The 25337-nt window shown below is 40.2% G+C and overlaps 1 protein-coding gene across 8 annotated transcripts in view; it reads right to left on the bottom strand.

Annotated features, from left to right (window-relative positions):
• The window catches only part of FOCAD (focadhesin), a 317812-nt gene that overhangs the window by 240534 nt on the left and 51941 nt on the right, over nt 1-25337 (bottom strand). For 7 of the 8 annotated variants that reach the window (XM_086685396.1, XM_086685393.1, XM_086685394.1 and 4 more), the window contains 2 exons: nt 18552-18656; nt 247-348 (listed from right to left, as the gene is read on the bottom strand). In XM_086685396.1, coding sequence (XP_086541522.1) covers nt 247-348; nt 18552-18656 — 207 coding nt within the window. Of the gene's footprint in view, nt 1-246; nt 349-18551; nt 18657-23115; nt 23388-25337 lie in introns of those variants that run through there. The other variant, XM_086685401.1, reaches the window with a different exon arrangement.

The following is a 25337-nucleotide window of genomic DNA, read 5'->3' as shown; positions in this document are numbered from 1 at the left end:
AATCAACTTTCCTACCTAACCAATGCTTATTAACTTTGTTAATAATATCTTTTCTTATATTCAATATTTCAACTATCAATTAAATCTAGATTTTTTTCTTACTCTTAAAAAGAAAATGGAAAACTATACTCTAAGACATCTCTTTAAGAGAAAACAAGATAAAGCAGCTTTAAAAACAAACACACAAAAAGCTCTACAATGAGCATATGCCATTCCATCTTCCTCATTTATTTTATTTTACGTTACCTTTCAGGACATCGCTGGAAAAAAGCCGTCAGCTGCTGCAAAAGTACTGGCCAGCAATCAGGTCTATGTTCAAGCACAGTGATCAAAGGCTGAGGACGATTTCTGAAAAGCACAGAAAGTCACATTGGAAAGCTGTTGTTTTTCGGACTACAAATTCGCAGTATTCAAATATAATGCAACAAAAAGCCAATATCCTCTAGAAACTTTTTTCCAGGATTCCTAATTGTCACCAAACAATCATTGGCTGCAGAGCTGGGTCATTAGAACTAACATTTTTTTTTTTCCTTTATCTGTTTTGCAGAAAAGAGAATCGACTCTGAAGTCTTAGGGACCCGAGATTTGAGAATTAACTCTGCCATACATGAACTCTGGGCAAGCTCTTGAATATCCATCCCTTGCTTCCTTCATTCCTCGAAGTCCCAGGCCACCTTCTCCTCCTGTTTCCAAACCTGGAAGGTTCCCTTTCCTCTAACGCTGCCCCAACTTGTAAGCACTATCTCCCTCTCAGTTCCCGCTTGTCCCCATTCTTCTCAGTGTATGGCTCCATTCCTCCAGCATATTTAAGCTAAGTAAAAAGAAAACATTTCTCCCATCTCAAAACCAACTATCCAAACTGAAAATTCTTAAAATTTCTATTGAACAAGAATGAGTATTTTTGGTTTGAGCTATATCCATTAAGATACCTAAAGAGACTGGGGCGCCTGGGTGGCTCAGTCACTTAAGCGTCCAACTTCGGCTCAGGTCACGATCTCACACTTAGTGAGTCGAGCCCTGCATCAGGCTCTGTGCTGACAGCTTGGAGCCCGGAGCCTGCTTTGGATTCTGTGTCTCCCTCTCTCTCTGTCCCTCCCCTGCTTACACTGTCTCTCTTTCAAAAACAAACAAACATTAAAAACAATTTTTTTTTTTTTTAAGATATCTAAAGAGACTCTAAAACATAAGATCTGCAGCACGTGGGTGGCTCAGTCAATTAAGCGTCTGACCCTTGATTTCAGCTCAGGTCATGATGTCGCAGTTCATGAGTTCAAGCCCTACTTTGGAATTCCCTCTCTCTCCGCACCTTCCCTGCTCTCTCAAAATAAACTTTAAAAAATTTTTAAGAAATAAAATGTAAGATCTGAAATCTGAAGGATTCTTAAGTAATGAAGTTAAAAAGAAAACCCACAAACAGGTTATTTTAAATGTTCAAAAACTCTATTAGAAATTGTAAATTCATTAGCTTTTTATCCAAAAAAATATTTTAATAAATTTATTACAAAAAAAGCAACCCTTGTTTCATATAAAAGGAATCCTATACATAATATTCTTTAATCTCAAATGTTAACTCTACAACGTATCTCTAGCAATATTTAAGACACCATCAAACCATCAATTAAACCCAAATGACTTTTTTTTTTTTTTTTTTTTAAGACTGCCTTCTTGGTGATTCTCAAAATGTGGTCACCTTACCAGCAATATCAACATCACCTGGGAACTTACTAGAAATGTAAATGAATTCTCAGGCCCCGGCCCCGACCTCATAAATAGCCCTCCAGACAACTGTGATGCCCTGCTAGAAAGCAGGGCTTCTCAACCTTGGCTACATGTTAGATTCATCTGTGGAGCTCTTTTAAAAACACCAAGGGGCGGCTGGGTGGCTCAGTCAGTCAAGTGTCTGACTTCGGCTCAGGTCATGATCTCACAGTTAAGGAGTCTGAGCCCCATATCAGGTTTTGCGCTGACGGTGTGGAGCCTGCTTGCGATTCTCTCTGTGCCCTCCCCAATCAGGCTCTCTCTCTCTCTCACAATAAAATATATACACATATATATATTATAAAAAATAATAGAAAATAAAAAACACCGATACCTAAGCCTCAATTATTTGGGGTTGCTAGGAATGGAGCACATGTATTAGTAATTTTTAAGAACTCTTTCAGAAATTCTAACATGTTGCCAGGGTGGAGAACCACTACAGGGCGGGGGTGGGGGGGGTGGGAAACCACAACAGAAGAGGGAGGTTAAGAGTCAGGAAGTGTTCTCATTTTTCTCTCTCTTAAAGAGAGAAGTATGGCAGGCCGGTCACATCAAAACGCTCATGTTAAGCACGTTAACACGGTTTCTGCATGTTATAACACCATCTATTTTCTCATCAACCTCACCTAATCTATCATGCACTAACTTCACACGCTGGCAGCCTCCTGTTTGTTAAAGCACAGGCTATTTCTGACTGATCAGATTACTGCCATTGCTAAGGGATCGCTCCAACGTTTTCTGCCAGCGCTCAGAAATCATAGCAAAATCCTACTTCCAAATTCCAAACTCTCTGGCACTTAAACCTAACCAGAATTGCTTCTACTCTAGTTGCCGCAGATATTAATGAACAAATGTTACCAATCCTGAAAGTCTCCTAGGAATGTCAGATCGGCCGAACTTCTAAGAGCTGGAGTTCAGTAGGTCACATTCGTGAACATGAATACAAAGGAAAGAAGAGAACCTGCAAATCTTAGGTAGGGGTTTTTCTCCCGCCAAGCATCATACTGAAGTGAGGCGCATCATATATGACCATCCATTAATCCTCCATTTAATGGTGGTATTGATGACTATTTAAGAAGACGATTCAACAAGTTACCACACCACTGTGTATTACCACATACGTGTGGGATCATAGAGCACTTACGTGCTTATACGTCATCTCTCCCTCCTTCTGACTCCTCATCCCACAAAAAACTTGAGTATCTATCTCCTTTTTTTTTTCCTATCTACTATTTAAGTTTTGTCCAAATTAAAACAGGTCAATTGAAATAAGAGGTAGTAATTCTAATTTTTTTTTTTAATGTTTATTTTTGAGAAAGAGACAGACAGACAGACAGAATGTGAGCAGGGGAGGGGCAGAGAGAGAGAGGGAGGGAGACAAAGAATCCGAAGCAGGCTCCGGGCTCCGAGCTGTCAGCACAGAGACTGATGCGGAGCTTGAACTCATAGACTGTGAGATCACGACCTGAGCCAAAGTCAGATGCTTCACCAACTGAGCCACGCAGGCACCCCAAGAGGTAGTAATTTTAAAGCAGGATCAGAAATGATGCACATAGGACCAACCACTAAAATTTAACTTTTACTTCACTGGGATTGTGGGAACCACTCTAGCCTTTTTGCATGAAGCTGAAGGCTTATCTTGCTAGCCGCTGGATTCAGCGATTCTATTTAGTATCTCTGACTTTTACACTAAAGATGAGACGAAGTAGAATATAGTAGAATAGGGATTATCCAGATTAATTACTGATTTAGACGTCTGGATAATTAAATTTTCTACAGAATTGATTATGTCAGATCCAAGTGCAAATATTGCAGAGAATAATACGCAATATTGATTCCAAGAAGCTCTCTTGAGGAAGAAGGGAAGCCCAAAATAAGAACATTGAATCTTACTAGTGATTAACATTTGATTATAATATTATACTCTTCCCATTGAATACAATGAACCTAAAATCAATCATAATTGCCAAAATTTTGTTTTAATACTTTGAGCATAATGAAGCCAAGAGCTAAATTCTCCCTTGTGAATCATCAAATTGGTAAGTGAATACAAATATATAAAGCTTTATGCTTAATTGAGTGAATGCATTTTGCAATTCAATATACATTATGGTGCAACTGCCATGCATGAAGTTTTCCCACTCTTTGCACTACTGCTCCTTGAGGTCAGATGATTCTTTGGGGGGGGGGGGGGTTGTCCAATGCACTGAAGGATATTTAAAAGCATTCCTGGACTCTACCCACTGGATGCTAATAGCATTCAATATAGCTGTGGCAATCAAAAACGTCTCCAGACATTACCAAATGTCCCCTGGGGAGCACAACTGTCCCTGGTTAAGAAGCACTGCAGTACGTAAAATGACAAGCACTATCAGAGGCACAAAACCGATTAAACCATGGTACCATCCCAGAGCCACTGCAAAAGGCTAGGATTCCACCTTCACCTTCCTTACGCTGAACCAAAATCAATCGATCGTACTCAAAATTTCAGATTTCTTATGGAAATACACCAATCAAATTTTAACATTGGAGCACAAGAGTTAACACAATACAGTAGAAAGAAACTCAAAAATGTCTGCTGGAAAGCTAATGGAAAAGTAGTCCTTTCCAAAATATAGAATTAGGTTCCAACATAAATGGTATTAAATAATATACACACTAATTTGAGTAGGATAGAAAATAGTTATTTTCCTATTTAAGATACTATAATTAGGGCATTGAAAATGTCACAAGGCTAAGTATAATTCACTCCACTCCTGCATTCCAGGATTATTAAATTCGTGGATTACTCAAGATTTTTCTTTCTTTCTCTCAATTCACTGCTCGTTAGCCATGCCACTTCCTTCAAGTACATCCGGCTGAGAAAGGTCAAGGTAAATGGAAGGATCGGCAACTTAAACAAGTCACCTCTGCTCTTCATTAGGAGCACTTTTGATCAAAAAGAGAATGTGGTACAGAAAAACACCAAGCAAGACCTGGGTTATGCCTTAAAATTTCAATGATCCCCAAACCAGCTACTCAAGTTATAAAGCGTTAAGTTGCCTATAACAATGGACTCAAAATGATAAATGGGTTGACCATACAACCAAACTGATCACTTGTGAAATTAATAGTGGCAGACAATGGTCTGAAGAACAAACACCCACGTGGGACACGGTCATCATTTTCATTTATACAAGCAGTGCGTCCATATCATCATCACAATCCTACCTCGGAAAAGACAGGAGTGGAGAGGGGAGGGGAAACAGGAAAGGGAAAAGCAATGAACTAAAAGGGTCGAGCTCCAAATTTACATTCTGGCTCTGCAACAAACCGTGGGATTTCAGGCATGAGAATTAACCTCTTTTGGGCAAAGTTTCTTCATTTGGAAAATGAGGACATCAGACTGAGTACCTTCCAGTGCTAGAGGTAGAGAACTCAAGCCACCCATTAAAGCCCTAACCTTCACACTGCTCCAGACTTGAGGTAGAACCAAACCCTGTCAAGGCAGAAAGCGGCACGGATGGCTCTCAACTGTTAATAATTCTAGGCCGAGCTTATAGGACTCTAAGGCCAACATCTCATAAAATCCAAGCCTCAAAAAAGAGGTCTCCCATTTTTAATCTCAAAGAGATAAATCATACCAGATTTTTTTATTTCAGAGAGAAGTGCTTGTGTCCGGAAGGAGTACAAATTTTTAAGTCAGAATTTTCTAACTCCTGAGACATCCAATAGATTCTCCCTTCCTCTTAAAAGAGAATAGCACTGTTTTTCTAAAGATTACAAATCAATACAAACAGGGCGACCTGGTCACCTTTCACCGGCCTGTAAGGGCCTCTTCTGTCTCCCTCACTGTGTGGTTTTTGTTTCTGCCCCAGATGAACCCATCTGTTGTACAGTCTTTGACACTTTCCCATCTCAGGATTTATACATGTTTAACTGCCATTGTAAGTAAAGCATCTAACACAGCACCTAGCACACCGAATACTCCATAAACGGGGTACCGCTGTGATGATCACGCGGGTAGATTTCTATCTTAAACCAGAGCAACAGCTGCTTGAACGCTGGATCGGTCTTAGTCTTGTTAGGTTTCCCTTTCGGTGCCAAGGCACGGCTACAGTAAATGTAACTCACACACACACACACACACACTTTCCCCAAAGCACCTTTTAAAAACTCTTTCACCGGATCCTGAAAAACCAACTTATCATAGGGCCTCTAGTTCGTGGTTTCAAAGTCCACATTGTTCAGAGAAAAAAAAAGCCCAGAGGAAGCACGCAGAGTTGGTACCTAATACTTCGGCGCTCCCCACCCTTTAATAATATTGTCAACAGCACAGAGCAGTACGCGCATCTTAACAGAATGGAGTGGGGGAAGGAACGAATGATAAATTCATGGTTCCACTAGACCAGCGCGGCGGCAATGACAGAATAAGGTATGTAACTAGATTCACCTCCCCAAGTATAAATACATCAATCTTAATAGAAAAGAGGGAGTAAAAAAAAAAATTAGTCTTGTGGTAGGCAAATCAAAAAAGCAAAAGTTATTTGTAACCTTTGGGTCACCTCAACCTTTCTGCTCCATCTCTGAATACACAAAAGCTATGATTTGATTTACATCATAAATTCAGCGATAGACACAGATTGCCTTTTCTGTGTGAGGAAACAATGCCTGCAGTCACCATGCATTTTCATGTATGCAGCTGTGACCCTGGCGCTTTCAGAAGCATAGCATAGCACTTACTACATCAGATATGCATTTTAAAAGCATTTCTCTACCTGCTCTGAATTTTGATTTGAAAGTGCTGGGTAGAAGCCAAAAAGGGATTTACCAAAAAAAAAAAAAAACAAAAAAACAAAAAAACAAAACAAAAAAACAAAAAAACACCACTCTGCAGATTTTAAGATAAAGAACTGCACAACAGAAATTTAAGATCCCACAATGCATACTACTATAAAAAAAGAAAAATTAAACAATAATTGTGAATTATCCTATAGTCTTGTGCTTTAAGACAAACGTATTTTTCCTTTCCACATAGCTCCCAGAAGAAGATTTTTAGATCAAAAAGTATTTTAATTCTGACATAGTCACTAATGTCGACGAATTTGACTATTTACTTTGGGTCCATAATGCAAACAGGGAGAGTATAAGATTTCTTTGAAATCTTTTTTTTTTTTTTTTTTTGCAGGATCCCTTTTTTTTTTTAATTTTTTTTAATGTTTATTATTTTTGAGAGAGAGATAGAGAGAGACAAAGCCAGCAGGGGAGAGGCAGACAGAGAGGAGACACAGAATCTGAAGCAGGCTCCAGGCTCTGAGATGTCAGCACACAGCCTGAGGCAGGGCTCGAACTCACAAGCTATGAGATCGTGACCTGAGCTGAAGTCAGATGCTCAATCAACTGAGCCGAAGTCGGACGCTCAACCAACTGAGCCACCCAGGTGCCCCCAGGATCCCTATTTTGAGAGGCAGGGTATTAATGCAAAGGTGTCTACAAACATTGGAAGTTTAGAACTATTTTTAAGTACAAGGTAATGGCTGTGGGGCAACCAGTACTCAGGGTTCCAAAACTTCTATTATTAAGTTACATGCCATGATTGCAAAAAATATGTACAAATAAAAATACAATTACATTCAATTTAAACACTAGAGGCAAGATAAATAGGCTAATAAGACAAATATTACATTTTATGCCCTTAAAGACATTTATCATCAAATTACTATAGCAATGTTTAAATTAAACATCCACGTTTAGAAGACTTTAAAAGCATATTCCAGTGGCAATTGCTAACTGGAAGACTGTACAATACGTATAGCTTATTCTTTAGGTCTGATTCTAAATCCCAAGTGTAAACCCCAGGTGATTAGAACCATGAACTGTGAACAAAGACTTCCCTGGGTGGGAAAAAGGAGAGAAAAGAGGAAATGAAAACAGAAGCAAAACACACAGCTCAACAGAAAGAATCAAACTGCAAAGAGCCAGATGGCCCTCGGAAAGTTATTGGCTCCACTTTCCCGGTTACTGCCCTTGCTTAGTTCTTATCATTAACTCTGCTGGGCTTTCTCAGAGTCAGATCTGACACTGATAATTCCTTCTTACCCATATTCTTTTTCATAATTTTTCTATAAAAATGTCCATCTATCCATTAAAGCAAGAATTCACAATCCCTTTGAAATGATACACAAAATTTTGAGGACTCGTGTGTGTGTGTGTGTGTGTGTGTACATTTACTATGGAGGGACCAAAACTTTTCTGGGGTTCTCAAAGAAGGTCCTGATCAACCCCTCACCTCCAAAACCTGGTAAATACCAGTGAATTACAGTATATCTAAAGTAATTGTTGCAATTCAGGCTTGTTAAATTGCCGCTTTCAAAAAAAAAAAAAAAAAAAAAAAAAAACTACAAAGTAAAATACTACTTACCCCCTGCCCCAAAGAAAGGTTATATATGATGTGCCCAAAAATGGTAACTCCCCAAGTACTGAAGTTTCTGTAACTTCAGCAAAATTTAAATATATTAATGTGTTCTAATGGTTCCAATCCCTTACGGCAGCTTGACTCTGTAGTACAGACGATTTAATAATGGTGTCATGCTTATTTTATGCTAAATAAAACCAAACGTCTACATCTCAGGGGATCCCTTTAGATAATATGTTGAATTATTGAAATAATCAGCTTCCCCAAAAGCAAAATGCTCACTTTGACCAAAAAAAAAAAAAAAAAAAAAAAAAAACCTAAGGATTTAGATGGTCAAGTTTTTAAAGTATTACAGGATTCTAAGCGACCTCATTAATAAAATGTAAATGTAACAAGAAAATTTACAAAAAAATGCAAACAATAGCTACTCTTTTTAATTTTTTCCTTTAGTGTCTCGAGTTTTAATTCTAATTAGTTAATGCACAGTGCAATATTAGTTTCAGGAGTAGAATTTAGTGATTCATCCTTACATATAACAATAACTACTTCTTTTTCAAACGTTTATTTTGAGTAAGCCAAGTACGCATGCACGTGTGCACATGGGGAAGGACAAAGAGAGGGAGAGGGAGAATCCCAAGCAGACTCCCCACCGTCAGCACAGAGCCCAACACGGGGTTCAAGGGGTTCAATCTCACAAACTGTGAGATCATGAGCTGAGCCAAAATCAAAAGTTGGACACTTAACCAGTTGAGCCACCCAAGCGCCCCTCTTTTTTTATTTTATTTCATTTCATTTCATGGAGAGAGACAGAGAGAGAGAGAGAGAGAGCGCTAGCCAAGGAGAGGGATGGAGGGGGAGAGAGAGACCATCTTAAGCAGGTTATGTGCTCAACACAGAGTCTGACATGGGGCTCGATCCCATGACTCTAGGATTATGATCTGAACCAAAAACAATTGGATGCTCAGCCAACTGAGCCACCCCGGCTCCCCTAACCTCTCCCTGATTTTAGAAAAATTCACAGGTGTCATGTAAAATATAGTGCCAATATAATCATAATAACTTGAGTATTACAGAGAAAGTAAGTTCAAATCCAAATCTCACTTATTACCTCAACACACCTGGCTGACGATGTCCATTTTAAAGATGAAGACATGGAAGGAAAGAAAGGTATATCTTTTTCTAATGTGACCTTGAAATACCATGATGTTGTTTGGTTATTTTAGCTATTTGCCAGGGATTCACAAAGCTATTTCCACATCAGGAAATTTTGTTAAATATGTCGATTCTAGGCACCCACACTGGCTGACATCCAAGCTTTCTAAATCGGTATCTATGGACACAGGGTTTCAGAATCTATAGATTAAGTGCATTTCCAGGAATCCCTACTATTTCCATCTCTCCATTGCCACTAGCAAATCTGAAAGGAGTGGTGGGCTAGGGAAATCACCACTTTGAAATCATCACGATGAAAATTAGATGGGAGGCTGTGGGCTTAATGAGGAGCAGGATAGCTGCTTGATTCCAAGAGTCCTCCCCAGAGATTGCTTATTAGTTACAAGAGGAAAATGATTAACAGAAACAAGACATCACCTTGACTGGGTAACCAAAATTAAAATCACCACTGAGGGGTGCCTCGCTGGCTTAGTTAGTAGAGCATGTGACTCTTGATCTTACGGTCATGACTGCGAGCCCAGGCTGGGGGTCAAGTTTACTTAAAAAAAAAAAAAATTATCCAGTGATGGAGAAGACGGACATCAGTGCTTCCAGGTGTGATATCCTGGTAAGGACACGGCATCACTTTTATGGCATTCCAAAATGTCAAGGTCATAAAAGACAAAGAGAGGAACAGAAATGGTTCCAGACTTCAAAAGACTAAAAAGATAGGACAACTAAGGGGACCATGTGATCCTCAACTAAATCCTACACACTAAAAAAGGAAAAAGGTAGAAAAGAACGTTATTAAGAGAGAGGACAAAACTGGAATATGGACTATAAATTACTCTCTCGATGTTAAATTTTCTCAAGTTGATAACGGTTCTCTGGCTATATAAAAGAATATCCTTGTTCTTAGAAAATACACAGTATTGAATACATACAATCTACTCACAAATGTTTTTAAAAATTGTATCGACTGGGGCACCTGGGTGGCTCAGTCGGTTAAGCATCCAACTTTGGCTCAGGTCATGATCTCACCGCTCATTAGGTTCAAACCCCACACTGGGCTCTCTGCTGTCAGCACAGAGCCTGCTTCAGATCCTCTGTCCTCTTCTCTCTCTCTCTCTCTCTGCCTACCCCCACCCCACCCCCCACCTCATTCTTTCTCGGTCTTTCTCTCTCATATAGAAAGATAAAGCAAATGGGGCAAAGTATAAAAACACAGGGTAAATGGTGTAAGGGAGTCCTTTGTACCATTCGTGCAACCCTTCTGGAACTTTAAAATTATTTCAAGTAATTTAAAAATTTTTTTAATTTTTTTTTTTAATTTTTTTTCAACGTTTATTTATTTTTGGGACAGAGAGAGACAGAGCATGAACGGGGGAGGGGCAGAGAGAGAGGGAGACACAGAATCGGAAACAGGCTCCAGGCTCTGAGCCATCAGCCCAGAGCCCGACGCGGGGCTCGAACTCACGGACCGCGAGATCGTGACCTGGCTGAAGTCGGACGTTTAACCGACTGAGCCACCCAGGCGCCCCAAAAAATTTTTTTAATTTTTAAAAACAATTAAAATAATTTCAATTTCTTTAAAAAGAAAGACCTCCGATAACTCCCCACTACGCTTTAACTAAAACCCAAAGTCTATGCCACGGTCCTGTGTTCTTGGCCACGCCCCCTGTCCCGGGCCTCTATCTCGGCCTCCCCGTCTCTCCAACACGAAGCTCCAGCCCTGCACCTCCCCGTTAGCAGCTCCAGGGCACCAGCCCTTTTCCACAGCAGCATGCAGGCACGTGCTTCCACCCAGATCTGGAACATCCTTCCTGTGTCCTTCCCACGGTGGACTCCACTGCGTTCTTCAAAACGGATAGAAAACGCAGAAGGGGTTCAATGCTAAGAAAGAGCTAGTCAGCCAAACTAAAACTGGAGCTACATTTTGAGGTCCACAACCACCAACCGGTCTTGGCGCATTCCGCGTGGGAATTTCCCTTGGGACTCTCTCGAGCTTTCTATTTGACTGCCTTAAGGGACAAATGTGTTTGCCTTAAGAGATAAGTGAAAAAGATCAATATGAATTCAGAAGTACTTCAGCCCTTAGGACACACGTCTTCACTTTCTTAAAATTAACTCTCCTGGGGCGCCTGGGTGGCGCAGTCGGTTAAGCGTCCGACTTCAGCCAGGTCACGATCTCGCGGTCCGTGAGTTCGAGCCCCGCGTCAGGCTCTGGGCTGATGGCTCGGAGCCTGATGCCTGTTTCCGATTCTGTGTCTCCCTCTCTCTCTGCCCCTCCCCCATTCATGCTCTGTCTCTCTCTGTCCCCCCAAAAATAAATAAACGTTGAAAAAAAAATTAAAAAAAAAATAAAAAATAAAATTAACTCTCCATCTAAATAAACGACAGAACACCGTCCAAACAGATGAACAAATACACATCTAGAGTACATAACTAATCCACTCAGGGTACAACCATCCATGACTATTGGCCTAATCACCCATTTCAGAGCACACAATCTGCCAAACCATTTAATATTCCCTGATTTCAGAAAGTACAGCTTGATGTTGATCAGACTGAACCTTTCCACAAATAAGATTCTTAACATTTGCTATTTGTGCATGTCGGCCACTGTCTGGCACATCAGAATGGTGCCGGAATTCTGGAACAAGCAGTCACTGCTCATGAATTCACAGCTATTTCCTCACTTCGGCTAAAGGAAGAGAGATCTTGAAAAGATTGCCATAATATGAATATGCAGAGGAAAAACTACATGCAGAAGCACATGGTAAAATTGCAAGAGGGAAAAACATGGCTTATTACAAAGCCACCGAGAAAATGAGCCTCAGTAATTTAGGAACCATAAAGATTTAGTTTAGTTCTTCTTCCTTCCGACTGACATGCCCACTACGTCTCAGTTCTCTGCCACACTTCCTCTATGGTCAATATTGGAGAACGTTTAAATAACTTACATCGAGGTATGTTACAGAAATGTGGAGTTCAAACTAACCAAAAGGAAATCCAGACTGAACAAAAGGGGGAAAAGAAAAATAAGCCTCAACTAAAGGACACATTAGCAGTTTAAAAAAAAAAAAAAGGTAATTAAAAAATTGTTCACAGGGGCACCTGCGTGGCTCAGTCAGTTAAGCATCCGACTCTTGATTTCAGCTCAGGTCACAATCTCACAATTTGTGAGTTCGAGCCCCCAAATGGGCTCTTTGCTTACAGCAGCACCTGCCTGGGATTCTCTCTCTCTCTCTCTCTTTCTTTCTGCCCCTCCCCTACTCTCTCCTCTTTCTCAAAATAAATACACTTAAAAAAAAATAAAAAATAAAAAAACTGGGGCGCCTGGGTGGCTCAGTAGGTTAAAGTAGGCGTCCAACTTTGGCGCAGGTCATGATCTCACAGTCCAGGAGTTCGAGCCCCGCCTCGGGCTCTGTGCTGACAGCTCAGAGCCTGGAGCCTGCTTTGGATTCTGTGTCTCCCTCTCTCTGCTCCTCCCCTGCTTGCGCTCTGTCTCTCTCTCTCTCAAAAATAAACATTAAAAAAAAAAATTAACTATTAAAAAAATAAAAACTTGTTCACAAGGAAAGAAGAGCTTCTCAAGTTTCTGAAAAGTGGTAAGTGCCTAAAACAGAGGCTGCAAACCTGTTTGCACTTGGACTCCATCCTGTGAACAGATGTGTTTTGTCTGCCTACCCTGTATTTTTAAAAATTTGAATTGTTTTCCGGCATTCAGTGGTCAGGAATTTCAGAGAAAATATTCTTAACGTTGAAACATCTGAAGGTCTAGCAGCAATGAACCCCTACTGCCTCATGTCAACAACTGGCCAGCAGTTCTCCACCCTTACCAGCACGTTGGAAACCATCTAGGAAGCTCTAAAATCACGTCAGTGCCTGAGGCTAACGCTCCAGTCATTCTAGCAAAAAAAGCCCAGGCACCTGTATATTTAGAAGCCCCTCAGAGGCTCTACTGGGCAACCAGAGTGGAGGCTCGTGGACCCGGAGTTTCACACGTAGCCTCTGCAAAACATAAATGTGCTGTGTTGTGCTTCCAGCTACCCCCATCCTAAAAATCATTCACTGAAACCACATTTAAACATCCCCATTTAATCTTGTTGAAGGCACAAGACTAAAGAAGGGTCCGGCTCAGCGATACGAACTTTACTAGCCACATACCCTCTAGACTAATGGATCTCAAAGCACGGTCAGTAGACCGCCGATCTATCCAAATCTTAAAATGCACGTTTCCAGCCATGTTCCAAACAAACAGATCAAAAACGCTGAGGATGAAGGTGCCTGGGTGGCTCAGCCGGTTAAGTGTCTGACTTCGGCTCGGGTCATGATCTCGCAGTTTGTGAGTTCCAGTCCCGCACTGGGCTCTGTGCTGACAGCTCAGGGCCTGGAGCCTGCTTCGGATTCTGTGTGTGTGTCTCTCGCTCTGCCCCTCCCCTGCTCGTGCTCGGTCTCTCTCTGCCTCTCAAAAATAAATAAACGGTAAAAAAACAAACAAACAAAAAAAACCCTCTGAGGATGAGCTCCTCATACACTACAAACACTGCAAATAAGTATTGCTTTACAAGAGGGTGCGGAGGACTCTCTTCCCCTCCTGCTCCAAACAAGCATCATCTGACCATGAGGAACACTAACTTGCTAGGGCCACAGAATTATTTCTTTGAATAGAGCGGGTGGAGTTTAAATCTCTTACATCCCCTCTCGCATGTGTACTTCACTTGCTTTCACTGGCCTGCTTTTCCTTTAGAAATGCTCTCTGGTTCTGCTCTCGACCTCTCTATTGTCCTTGGTGGACATGGCAAGATGAACTTGGTGCCTTGGTGCTTAGGAGGAAATGGACTTTTTGCCTCCCAAGCAGGGAACAGAGGCAAGGAGACAGGACTAAGCCACTCAATATCCCTTCTGGTTTGCCCCCAAGGGGCTCCTTGCAGCTCATATGTGGTACTTTTAAGCTCCCAGGGGCTCAAGCAATAGTTCTCAAATTTGACCCACAGGTGAACTATATCCAGATCATTGAGCAGCTGGGTAAACACGCCGATTCCCAAGTCTCCTGCAGAACCTACTGAATACTCATCTCCAGCAAGGGCTTGAGAAGCGGTCCTGTTAACAAGCTCCCCGGGCGCTTCTTAGGCACAGAAAGTTTGAGAACCGCTGAGCTCCAGGTTCAACAAAAGAGAATACCCTCTCTAGAGCGCCTTCGAGAAATTCATAGGAACCAGGGGAAGCCGCTGGCTCATGCTGCGGGGGCTCCCGCCCCGCTCTCTTCACTTCCATACTGGCACAACTTGTGCAATTCAGCACCGACCCATTTAAAATAACCGCAGACTCTGTTTTTGCTAAAATTCAAATTAATCTGCTATTAGGACAAGGAGAAGTGAGAAACGCGTAAACTCCAAAGCTGTAGGCTAGCGGAGTCCTTAATACCATCAAAACGCAGATCAGTTTCATTCCCAGAAAGCTTACAATTATTTGTCATACAACTTCCATTTTAAATTAATCTTCCAGCGTAACCAGGGAACGCCTCTCTCAGTGGAGCTCTGGGCTCCGGGTAGCCCTTCTATGCTTTCGTACACAGCTCATCAGCCGCCTCTCCAAAGCGGAATGATATTGCTCACCACCGTGTGGCAAAGAAGGCTCTAAAACAGCATGACAATTTTATGCTTGACTCAGGTAAAATCATAGCTCTCTTGAGGGGAATCTGCTCTTCAGACTCACCTCTCCTCTGTTCCTGCCATCCTCAATCCCCCCTGGAGGAACTTAAGGCTCTTATACACTCGATTACACTCTACTGATTTATAGTGCCAAACAGCCATTCACACAAGGGCTCTCCATAAACATTACTGGATTATGCCAACTCAGGTGATTGATTCTGGACCTCTTAATGTGCCGCCCCTCTAAAGACACAACTTATGTATCCAGTATGATCTGAGCTCTTCACACGAGGCTCCCCATCCTCACCTTCCACCGACTGATTTGAAAACAAGACCGTAAGTTAGAAGAACCAACTAGAGGGGATGATAAATTATAAAGCGGGGCAACAGGTGAAACATTACAGATGACTGAAGGTCTGGCAATCACACACAGCAAGGACAATCAGTACGAAAAGGAGAATAACTCTTTGGATGATAGAAAATTTGCTTTTACCATCCTCTGAACCAGAGCTTCTTAAACTTTAAGGTGCCTACAGATTACCTGGAAAATCTACCTGGAACGAGGGTGCTGATCCAGGTAGGCTGAAACAGAGTAAGAGATCTCAGCCTCCTAACAAGCTCCCAGGTACCACTAACACTGCTTCCGATCAAGCGCTGTTTATATAGTATAGCGGTGGAAAGCAGCATCAGCATCACCTGGGAGCTTGTTACACGACAATCCCGAGCCCATCCCAGACCTAAAGAAAAAGAATCCTGCAGCACCTGAGTGGCTCAGGCAATTGGGCGTCTGACTTCGGCTCAGGTCATGATCTCTCAGTTCATGAATTCAAGCCCCATGTTGGGCTCTGTGCTGACAGCTCAGAGCCTGGAGCCTGCTTCAGGTTCTCTCTCTCTCTCTCTCTCAAAAATAAATACATATTTTTAAAAATTACAAAAAAAAGAAAAAGAACCCTTTAATCAACAAGGTCCCGGGCACTTAGCATGCACATTAGAGGAGGGCATGAGCACTGGGTGTTACCTGTAAGTGATGAATCACTAAATTCTACTCCTAAAATCAGTACTACACTCTATGTTAACTAACTGGGATTTCAATAAAATTTTAAGTTTTTACAAACATAAAAGAAAATGCACATCAGAGCAAGCTGACATACCGTCTTATACTCACTGTGAATCAGAATCATGTGGGATCTTTTTAAAAAAATCCAAATGCCTAGGCCTTACAGCAGAGATTCTGATTCAGCTGATCCAGGGCATTTGATTAGTCCTAGGTTTGTTTGTTTTTAAGCACACCCAGGTCGTTCTAGGGGCGCCTGGGTGGCGCAGTCGGTTAAGCGTCCGACTTCAGCCAGGTCACGATCTCGCGGTCCGGGAGTTCGAGCCCCGCGTCGGGCTCTGGGCTGATGGCTCAGAGCCTGGAGCCTGTTTCCAATTCTGTGTTTCCCTCTCTCTCTGCCCCTCCCCCGTTCATGCTCTGTCTCTCTCTGTCCCAAAAATAAATAAACGTTGAAAAAAAAAAATTAAAAAAAAAAAAAAAGCACACCCAGGTCGTTCTAATAAGCAGTCAGTGCTGAAAACCACTGAATTAAAAATACGACACTGGGAGGGTGTCTGGGTGCCTCGGTCAGTTGAGTATCCGAGATGAATACTCAATTCGGGATGAATTTCACGGGATGAAGCCCCAAATTGGGCTTTGGGCTGATAGCCAGAGCCTGCTTGGGATTCTCTCTCTCTCCCGCTCTCTGCCCCTCCCGCCCACTCTCTTGCTTGCTCTCTCAAAATAAATAAACATTAAAAAAGACATATCCCCCTGGGAGGAGGGAAATATGGAGTGACTACTAATGGGTGAGGAATGTGGGAGGATATGAAAACATCTTAAAAGTAATTATGGCAAGGTTGCATAATTCTATGAATACACTAAAAACTGTTGAATTGTATACTTTAAATGGGTCAATCCTTTGGTATGTGAATTATATCTCAATAAAACTATTACATAAAAATTTAAAACTTGAATGACTTTCCTATTTTAAAATAAATAGTTCCCAATGAATAACAATGAAATGGAATTATTTTCTATCCTAGAACAGTGGCCCAAGAGTTTGAACTTCTTTAAACACACACACACACACACACACACACACACACACACACACACACAGATGTTTATATGACTCATCTAGAAATATTTAAAATCTGCTCATCTTCGTCTTAGGTTCAATTCTGGTTAATGTAATGGATGGAAGAGAAACCAGAAATGAAAACATTGTTATCTCACAGAGCACCACTATGTTTAAAAAAAAAAAAAGAAAAGAAAAAAATCACATTTATCAATTTGAAAAAGTTTACACACCCCAAGTTTCCAGAGTATTTTCAAAAAAACAATTTTCCTTTTGCTTCCTCAATTTAAAAATAAATTAATTTATGAATTAACTCATAAGTTAGCAATGAATTCACTAATTCATTGTACTACATTCTTCCAAATTTTCTGTATGTTTGAAGATATTCAAAAAACATGTCAAGAAGAAAATACATAAAATGAAAATCTGACCTTGTTAGAAAACTGGCTTAAGAAACTCTCAATAACGTACTCACAAAAATAAAAAAGATCATAAGTAGCACTAAAATGTCAGAAAAGATCATTGTAATACAGGAGACACTGTTTGCTTATTATCAAAAGCAAAGTACCAGAAGTATATGTAACAGGTATCAGTTGGTATTTTGGAGACTCTCATAGCTTCTGATAGCTGTGAGGTCAAATGCTCAAAACTACAGGTGCTATATGCTCAAGCCAATGACGGTTCATTAGCACCTGACTTATTTTCCCTGTTGGATCACCATGTAAGCCATTCGCCCCCCCCACCCAAAATCACTGCCCTTGTTTATGGTCCCATGTTCTCATTCTTCTGAAACAGGCATATTCCAGACGCATAACTGAACAGAGTTCCTGGGGCCCTCTATTCACTAAGAGACGCTCTCTTAAGAAATGGCTTTCTGGGACCTTCAATGCAACGGTTAGGGTCACCTTCACAAGTAAGTATGATGCCGTCCCTTGTCCAAACTCCTCAATAAAATCCAATGTATTTCACTGTAATTGTTACTACCTTCTATGTTGCTATGTTCTTTTTAACACGGTTCTACCATGTTACATTATATACAGGACAAAGAAAAGGCAAATCAGTGCCCCTAACTACCAACCTTGCCCTGGGTATTAACCTTTAAATGGCCTATTCCTTTTTAGAGTGAGGAAGTTTACCCTCCTACCTAACCCAAACTCCTCCTGCTTTATGTACATTCACTCAATCAACTCTACAGTTTTCACAGTATTGGGAAGATGGTTACAATTTTCCAGAGCAGAAAGGATTTTGGGTAACAGATTCCAAACCCAAGGAAGCAACCCTGAAACCCACAATGGTGACGTCGGCATGTTCTCAACTCTGCCTCAATCTTACGCATCTTTGAAATACTAACTTCCTGAGAGGTCAAGACCCACAATCACTGCCGAATTAAATAACTAGTTCTTAACAGATTAGCATATCTGTTCATAACGTAGTTAACAAGTCGCACACATTTTGAAGAAAGAAAAAAAGGCATACCTTATAGTATATAAATTCCGAATATTCTTCTCCCCACCTTGTCCTTCCTTTAGAGCTTGCATTTGCAATAACTTCATAATGGCTTTTAGCAAGCCATGTGTATTCCTGTAAAGAAACATAACAACGTGTTCAATGCCAGAGATATAAAGTGAATATTCTAATCAGGCTCTTAACCCTACCATTTTTAAATAATTGAACACTTGCCACCCACACTAAACAGAAACCACCCACACGCACCCACCTCTTTCTACAGCACAGCCAAGAGGCCGAGAAGTCGACAGCTCTCAGGCAACATATTTAAAAGAGGACTGGAGCCAAAGAATCAAACCACCAGCCTCTCAATCACCTCCCTACACACCCTTGGGGGGGGGGGGGTACCAATCAGGAAAAAATAAACATCAGCCCACATAATTGCAGGCAGTGACCACATCAGTTACCCATGCTGAATAATTAAGTCCTTCATTTATAAATATTAGGAGACCATGGATAATAACCAGACATATGAAATGGATTAGCCACTCAAAAAAATGGGCCAGGGGACCATTGGGGGCAAATAACCCCCAATAAAATAAAATTAATGGGAGTGGGGAATAAAATCTTAAATTTTTCCTTTAATTCTCTCTAAGAGGTAGGAGGATAATATATCAAAAAAAAAAAAAAAAAAGAGAGAGAGAGAGAGAGAAAGAGAAAAATAGAATAGCCTGCCCTTTTTATTTTTTTCTTGCTATTAATTTTTTTTTAATTGTGAAATGTGATCTTTTCTAGTTTTATTGAGGTAAAATTGACAAATACAATTATAGTATATTTCAAGTATACAATGTGATATGTGCATACATTAACTTGATTATGGCAATCATTTCATAACTAACACATCCATCAACTCACATACTTTTTTTCTGATGAAAATACTAAAGACCTACTCTCAGCAACTTCAAGTATACAATACGTTATTGTTAACTGTAGTCAACATGCTATACATTAGATTATCAGAACTTACTCATCTTATAACTGGAGTTTGTATCCTCTGACTAACCTCTTCCCATTTCTCCCACCCAGATGCTGGCAACCACCAGTCTACTCTTTCTGTAAGTTTGGCTTTTTTTTTTTTTTTTTTTTTAAGTAGGTTCCACACCCAGTGCAGAGGCCAACAGGTAGGGGCTTGAACTCACGATCAAGACTGAGCTGAGATCAAGAGTCAGACACCTAACCGACTGAGCCACCCAGGCGCCCCCTTTTTTTTTTTCACCTTTTAAGATTCCACATACTAAGTGTTACCTAGTTCAGTATTTGTCTTTCTCTGGGTTAATACGTAGCATAATACCCTCCAGGTTCATCCATGTTGTTACAAATTAGCCTGCCCTTTTAAAATAAGGTTTTCTTGGGGAATAAAAAAGAAATCTTAGAAATAAAAAAATAATTGCTTGTTAAATGGGGGGGGGGGAAACAGTATTTTTTAAATCATGGTTGTTAATATTTATGGAGCATCCACTGTAAGCTAAGTATATTCCTAAGCGCTTAACATGTATTATGTAATTTACTATCCAGAATATGGTAGGTTACAAGTCACTGTTAACTTTATCTTTAGGCTAGGGCAAGACTTGGACTTAATTCATTGGTATCATTTGGGGCAATTATGTGAGGTGTTATTTAGTGTACTCTTTTATGACATTTAAAGTTTTCCAGCTGACAAGAGGTTTGTCCACACTGTCCAATACATCAGCCGATAGCCACATGTGGCTCCTGACCACTTGTAATGTGGCTCATCCAAACTGAGACGTGCTACGTGTATAAAAGACACACTGTGTTTTAAAGATTTAGGAGACAAAAAGAATATAAAATATCATGTGTAATTTTTTATATTGACCGTACATTGAAATAATATTTTCGATATATGGGGCACATACTATGTCATTAAAATTAACATCACCTGTTTCCTTTTACTTTTTAATGCAGCTATGAGAAAATTTTGAATTGCATATGTGGCTCACAATTGTGGCTCACATTTCCTTATTTAATAATTTGCTTTCGATGTGATTGGAGTTCTAGAGAAGACAGATAACAGCCCTATGATTTTTTTTTATTGATAATATAGTTAACATACAGTATTATATTAGTTTCGGGTCTACAATATAATGATTCAACAATCCTATATACTTCTCAGTGCTCATCAAGATAAATGTACTCTTAGTCCCTTAAAGGATTTCACCCATCCCCCCCACCCACCTTCCCTCTAGGAACCATCAGTATGTTCTCTGTATTTAAGAGTCTATGTTTTTTTTTGTTCAGCTTTTTTTCTTTCTTCATTTGTTTCTTAAATCCCACATATGAGTGAAATCATGTGGTATTTGTCTTTCTCTAACTTATTTCACTTAGCATTATATACCCTCTAGGTCCATCCATGTTGCTGTAAATGACAAGATTTCCATCTTTTTTACAGATGAGAAATATTCAGGGTGTGTGTTTTATTATATCTTCTTTATCCATTCATCTATGGGATGGACACATGGGTTGTTTCCATATCTTGGCTTTTGTAAATAATACTGCAATAAACACAGGGTGCAGATATCTTTGCTAATTAGTGCCTTCATTTTCTTTCAGTAAATACCCAGTGGTGAAATTACTGGGTCATATGGTAATTGTTTTTAATTTTTGAGGAAACTCCATACACACCTATGATTTTTAACCAATTTGGGCCACCCATCCCTAAAAGCAGTAGAATCCCAGAGAAAAGCACATACATCATATATATGCATTTAATTCACAGAAAACTAAGGCTAATAAATGAACTCCAGGTTTTTTAAATTTTTTTTTTTAAAGTTTATTTTCTTGAGAGAGAGAGACAGAGTGTGAGTGGGCGAGGGACTGAGAGAGAGGGAGACACAGAATCCAAAGCAGACTCCAGGCTCCGAGCTGTCAGCACACAGCCCAACGAGGGACTAGAACTCACAAACCATGAGATCATGACCTGAGCCAAAGTCAGACGCTTAACTAACTGAGCCACCCAGGTGCCTCTGAACTCCGGTTTTCTAACCTTTAAGTTAAATCTTGTTTGGTCTTATTTGTGGATCCAGACTTTACTGTGTGGAAAATTAAGTCTGTACTATATTTTAAGCAAGCATGTAGCATGAATAGATTGTAAGTTTTGAAAAATAATGGCGTCAATCAAATAACAGATGCATTCAAACAGTAAATTCAATTGAGTAATTATTTAAATTATTCAAATATTTCAAGTGGCCTGAGAGAGATGGTTTCAGATTAATTTTTATTTAAATTCTGGCTTTAATTCTAATTAGCTAGGGAATGTTGGGCAAGACTTGTAACACCTAGAAACCACAACATCCTCATCCATACAATCTAGAATCATAAGCCCATCTCTTGTGTTGTTACAAAGAATAAATGAGAGTATGTCAGTAAAGCACCCGGTTGTTTTTTCAATAAATTGTGGTAATCTAGTACTTGTAACCGTACCATAAAGATTGTAATGTTTTTTCCCCTTTACAGAGGAGGCTATACAAACCCAAGGGTCAGAGTTCATAAATGCTCAAGCCTAGAATATGCCTAAAACTAACTACAAACCCAAACCTACCCTAAATCCTAATATTTTCCATCTGTCCTCATAAAGACAGCCATTGTTTTCTGTATCTGAGGTCTTGTTTTCAGCCATTGTTACTCTGTCTCTGAGATCTGCTCTTAAAAAACTATATTTTTGGGGCGCCTGGCTGGCTCAGTCAGAAGAGTGTGCAAATCTTGATCTCAGAGTTGTGAGTTTGAGCCCCACATTGGGTATAAAGATTACTTAAATAAATTTCTTAAAAAACTGAAAAATACAACTAAATTACAGGGTGCCTGGGTGGCTCAGTAGGTTAAGCGTCTGACTCTTCATTTCGGCTCAGGTCAGGATCTCATAGTTAGTGAGTTCGAGCCCCATATGGGGCTCCAGAGCCCGCCTGGAATTCTCTCCCCCTCTCTCTCTGCCCCTACCTACTCATGCTCGCTCGCTTGCTCTCTCTCTCTCAAACTAAACTTAAAACAAATTTTTTTAAACGAAATTTCTATTGAATTCTATATGATTGCAGAAAGAGGTTACAATAATCGCTTGATTAGTGCTGAAAATCAAAATGGTGAAATAGTAGAAAACAATAACCACTAGAGAAGCAAAAATCAAAAACAGGATAGAAAAATTTTTCATTGAATTTATATCTCCAAATTAAAAAGGCCACCAAGTGCTAGACAAGATTCCTGAAAAAATTAATTGCTGACATTTCTCAAATCCAAAGACAAAAGGAAAATCCTATAAACTCAGATTTTATAAAATAAAACATATAAAATAGAGACCACTAGACTGACATCATGTCTAATTTCGCATCAGCATTCTCATCTGCAACAGGGATTGAAGAAATATATATGGAATTCTAAGGAAAGGGTTTATATAACTTAGTAAGTCTAAACACCCCCCCCCAAAAAAATAAGAGTAATTCATTAAGACAAAAGAAATACTTTCAGACATAATATTCTGACATTTTTCTTAACGAAGTTCTCTAGTTAAAAGATAACCCAGGGGTACCTGGGTGACTCAGTCAGTTAAGCGTCCAACCCTTGAATTTGGCTCAGGTCATGATCTCACAGTTGGTGGGATTGAGCCCTGCATCCATGCTGACAGCATGGATTCTCTCTCTCTGCCCCTCCCCAACTCGTGCTCTCTTCTTGCTCTCTGTCTCTCAAAATACATGAACATGAAAAAAAATTTTTTTAAGATAACAAATGGTGATTGTGCAATTTTGTAAATATGCCCAAAACGACTGAGTTATATGCACTTTCAAAGGACAATATTCTAATACGTGAATAATATCTCAGTAAGGTTCTTATTTTAAATTAAAAAAAAGAAAAGAAAAAGATAAAGGATTAAAAAAACTGAAGAAACAGAAAGAGATATATGACAAAGAACTGGTCAGGATGAATACCAAAAGAATGTATAGCCAAGGCTTCAACATTTTTCAAATGTGACAAAGAACAAACAGAAAAAGACAATCTATAACTAAAATTCCAGGTAGTTTTAGCAAAGTGAGTGGGGAGGGTTTTCAGGTGAGAAAAAAAACACATTAAGAGACAATATGAGATGAAATATTTACAAACCTATAAGACACACAAAGCGTTAACATCCAAAAAACAAGAAAAGCAATGAAAGCAGCCTAACCATATAACAGAAAGATGAGTGAATAGAGATATGCAAGTCACAGAAAAGGTTCAAAATATCCAGGATTGATGAGTGAATGGGAGAAAAAGCACTTTCAGGTTGAGCATTCGTTGGTTCAATGTTTTTTAAGGCTATTCTTTTTAGTAATCTCTACACCCAATATGGGCTCGCTCTCACTACGCTGAGGTCAAGACTCAAGACTCGCATGCTCTTCCGACTGAGCCAGCCAGATGCCCCTGCTGGTTCAGTCTTTATGGAGAACAAATCGGCAGCATCCGTGAATTTTTAAATCCATTAAAAAAAATTTTTAAGTACATACCCGCTTTCCCATGAATTCCACTTCTAAGAACCCCTCATATAGAATTACCCTTATATATACTCAAAAGAAGATTTTATACTGCATTTGTTATCTTAAAAAATGGAAGAGGGGCGCCTGGGTGGCTCAGTCGGTTGAGCAGCCGACTTCGGCTCAGGTCATGATCTCGCGGTCCGTGAGTTCGAGCCCCACGTCGGGCTCTGTGCTGACAGCTCAGAGCCTGGAGCCTACTTCAGATTCTGTGTCTCCCTCTCTCTGACCCTCCCCTATTCATACTCTGTCTCTCCCTGTCTCAAAAATAAATAAAACGTTAAAAAAAATTTTTTTTTTTAAATGGAAGAAGAGGGTCGCCTGGGTGGCTCAGTCGATTAAGTGTCGGACTTCGGCTCAGGTCATGATCCCACAGTTTGTGGGTTCAAGCCCCGCATCGGGCTTTGGACAGGAAGCTAGGAGCCTGGAGTTTGCTTCAGTTTCTGTGTCTCCCCTTCTCTCTCTCTGCCCCTCCCTGCTCATTCTCTGTCTCTGTCTCTCTCTCTCTCAAAAAAAATCAACAAACGTTAAAAATAAATTTTAAAAAATGGAAGAAGAAAAACACGTTTGTCAATAGAGAAATATTTCAAATACGATACGTTCACAATCTAGAATACTCTTTAGCCGTTAACAAAGCTGCAAACAAACCTATGGAAAGATGTCCAATCCCTATTAAGTAGGGAAATGCAAGTTTTAGAACAACACGCGTATGAAAGGGGTATCCCATTTTATAACGCTTATGGCGTGTATGTGCTTATAAAATATCTTTTTTTTTTTTTTAAAGCAAAGGAAGGAATTTTCTTTTTTTTTTTCTTTTTTTTTTCTTTTCAACGTTTTTATTTATTTTTGGGACAGAGAGAGACAGAGCATGAACGGGGGAGGGGCAGAGAGAGAGGGAGACACAGAATCGGAAACAGGCTCCAGGCTCTGAGCCATCAGCCCAGAGCCTGACGCGGGGCTCGAACTCACGGACCGTGAGATCGTGACCTGGCTGAAGTCGGATGCTTAACCGACTGCGCCACCCAGGCGCCCCTAAAATATCTTTGATACAGGTCTAGAAATGGGGCTCCAATTTCAGAGCAATTAGCTGGTCCCTGATTGCATGTGCCTGGACTTGATTGCACAGCATCACCCTGGCTTCTTCTATATTCCAGAGTGAACCAAGTTAAGATCTGGTAGAACCTGTGAGACACCTACCAGACACCTACCCTGAGCCCCGTCACTTCCCAGTTTTTACCAGAGCCCA

This window comes from Puma concolor, chromosome D4, assembly GCF_028749965.1.
Source record: "Puma concolor isolate L17-30 chromosome D4, mPumCon1.1.hap2, whole genome shotgun sequence".
NCBI lineage: Eukaryota > Metazoa > Chordata > Mammalia > Carnivora > Felidae > Puma > Puma concolor.
Note: the sequence above shows the minus strand (reverse complement) of the source record. Positions and strands in the feature narration are given on the sequence as shown.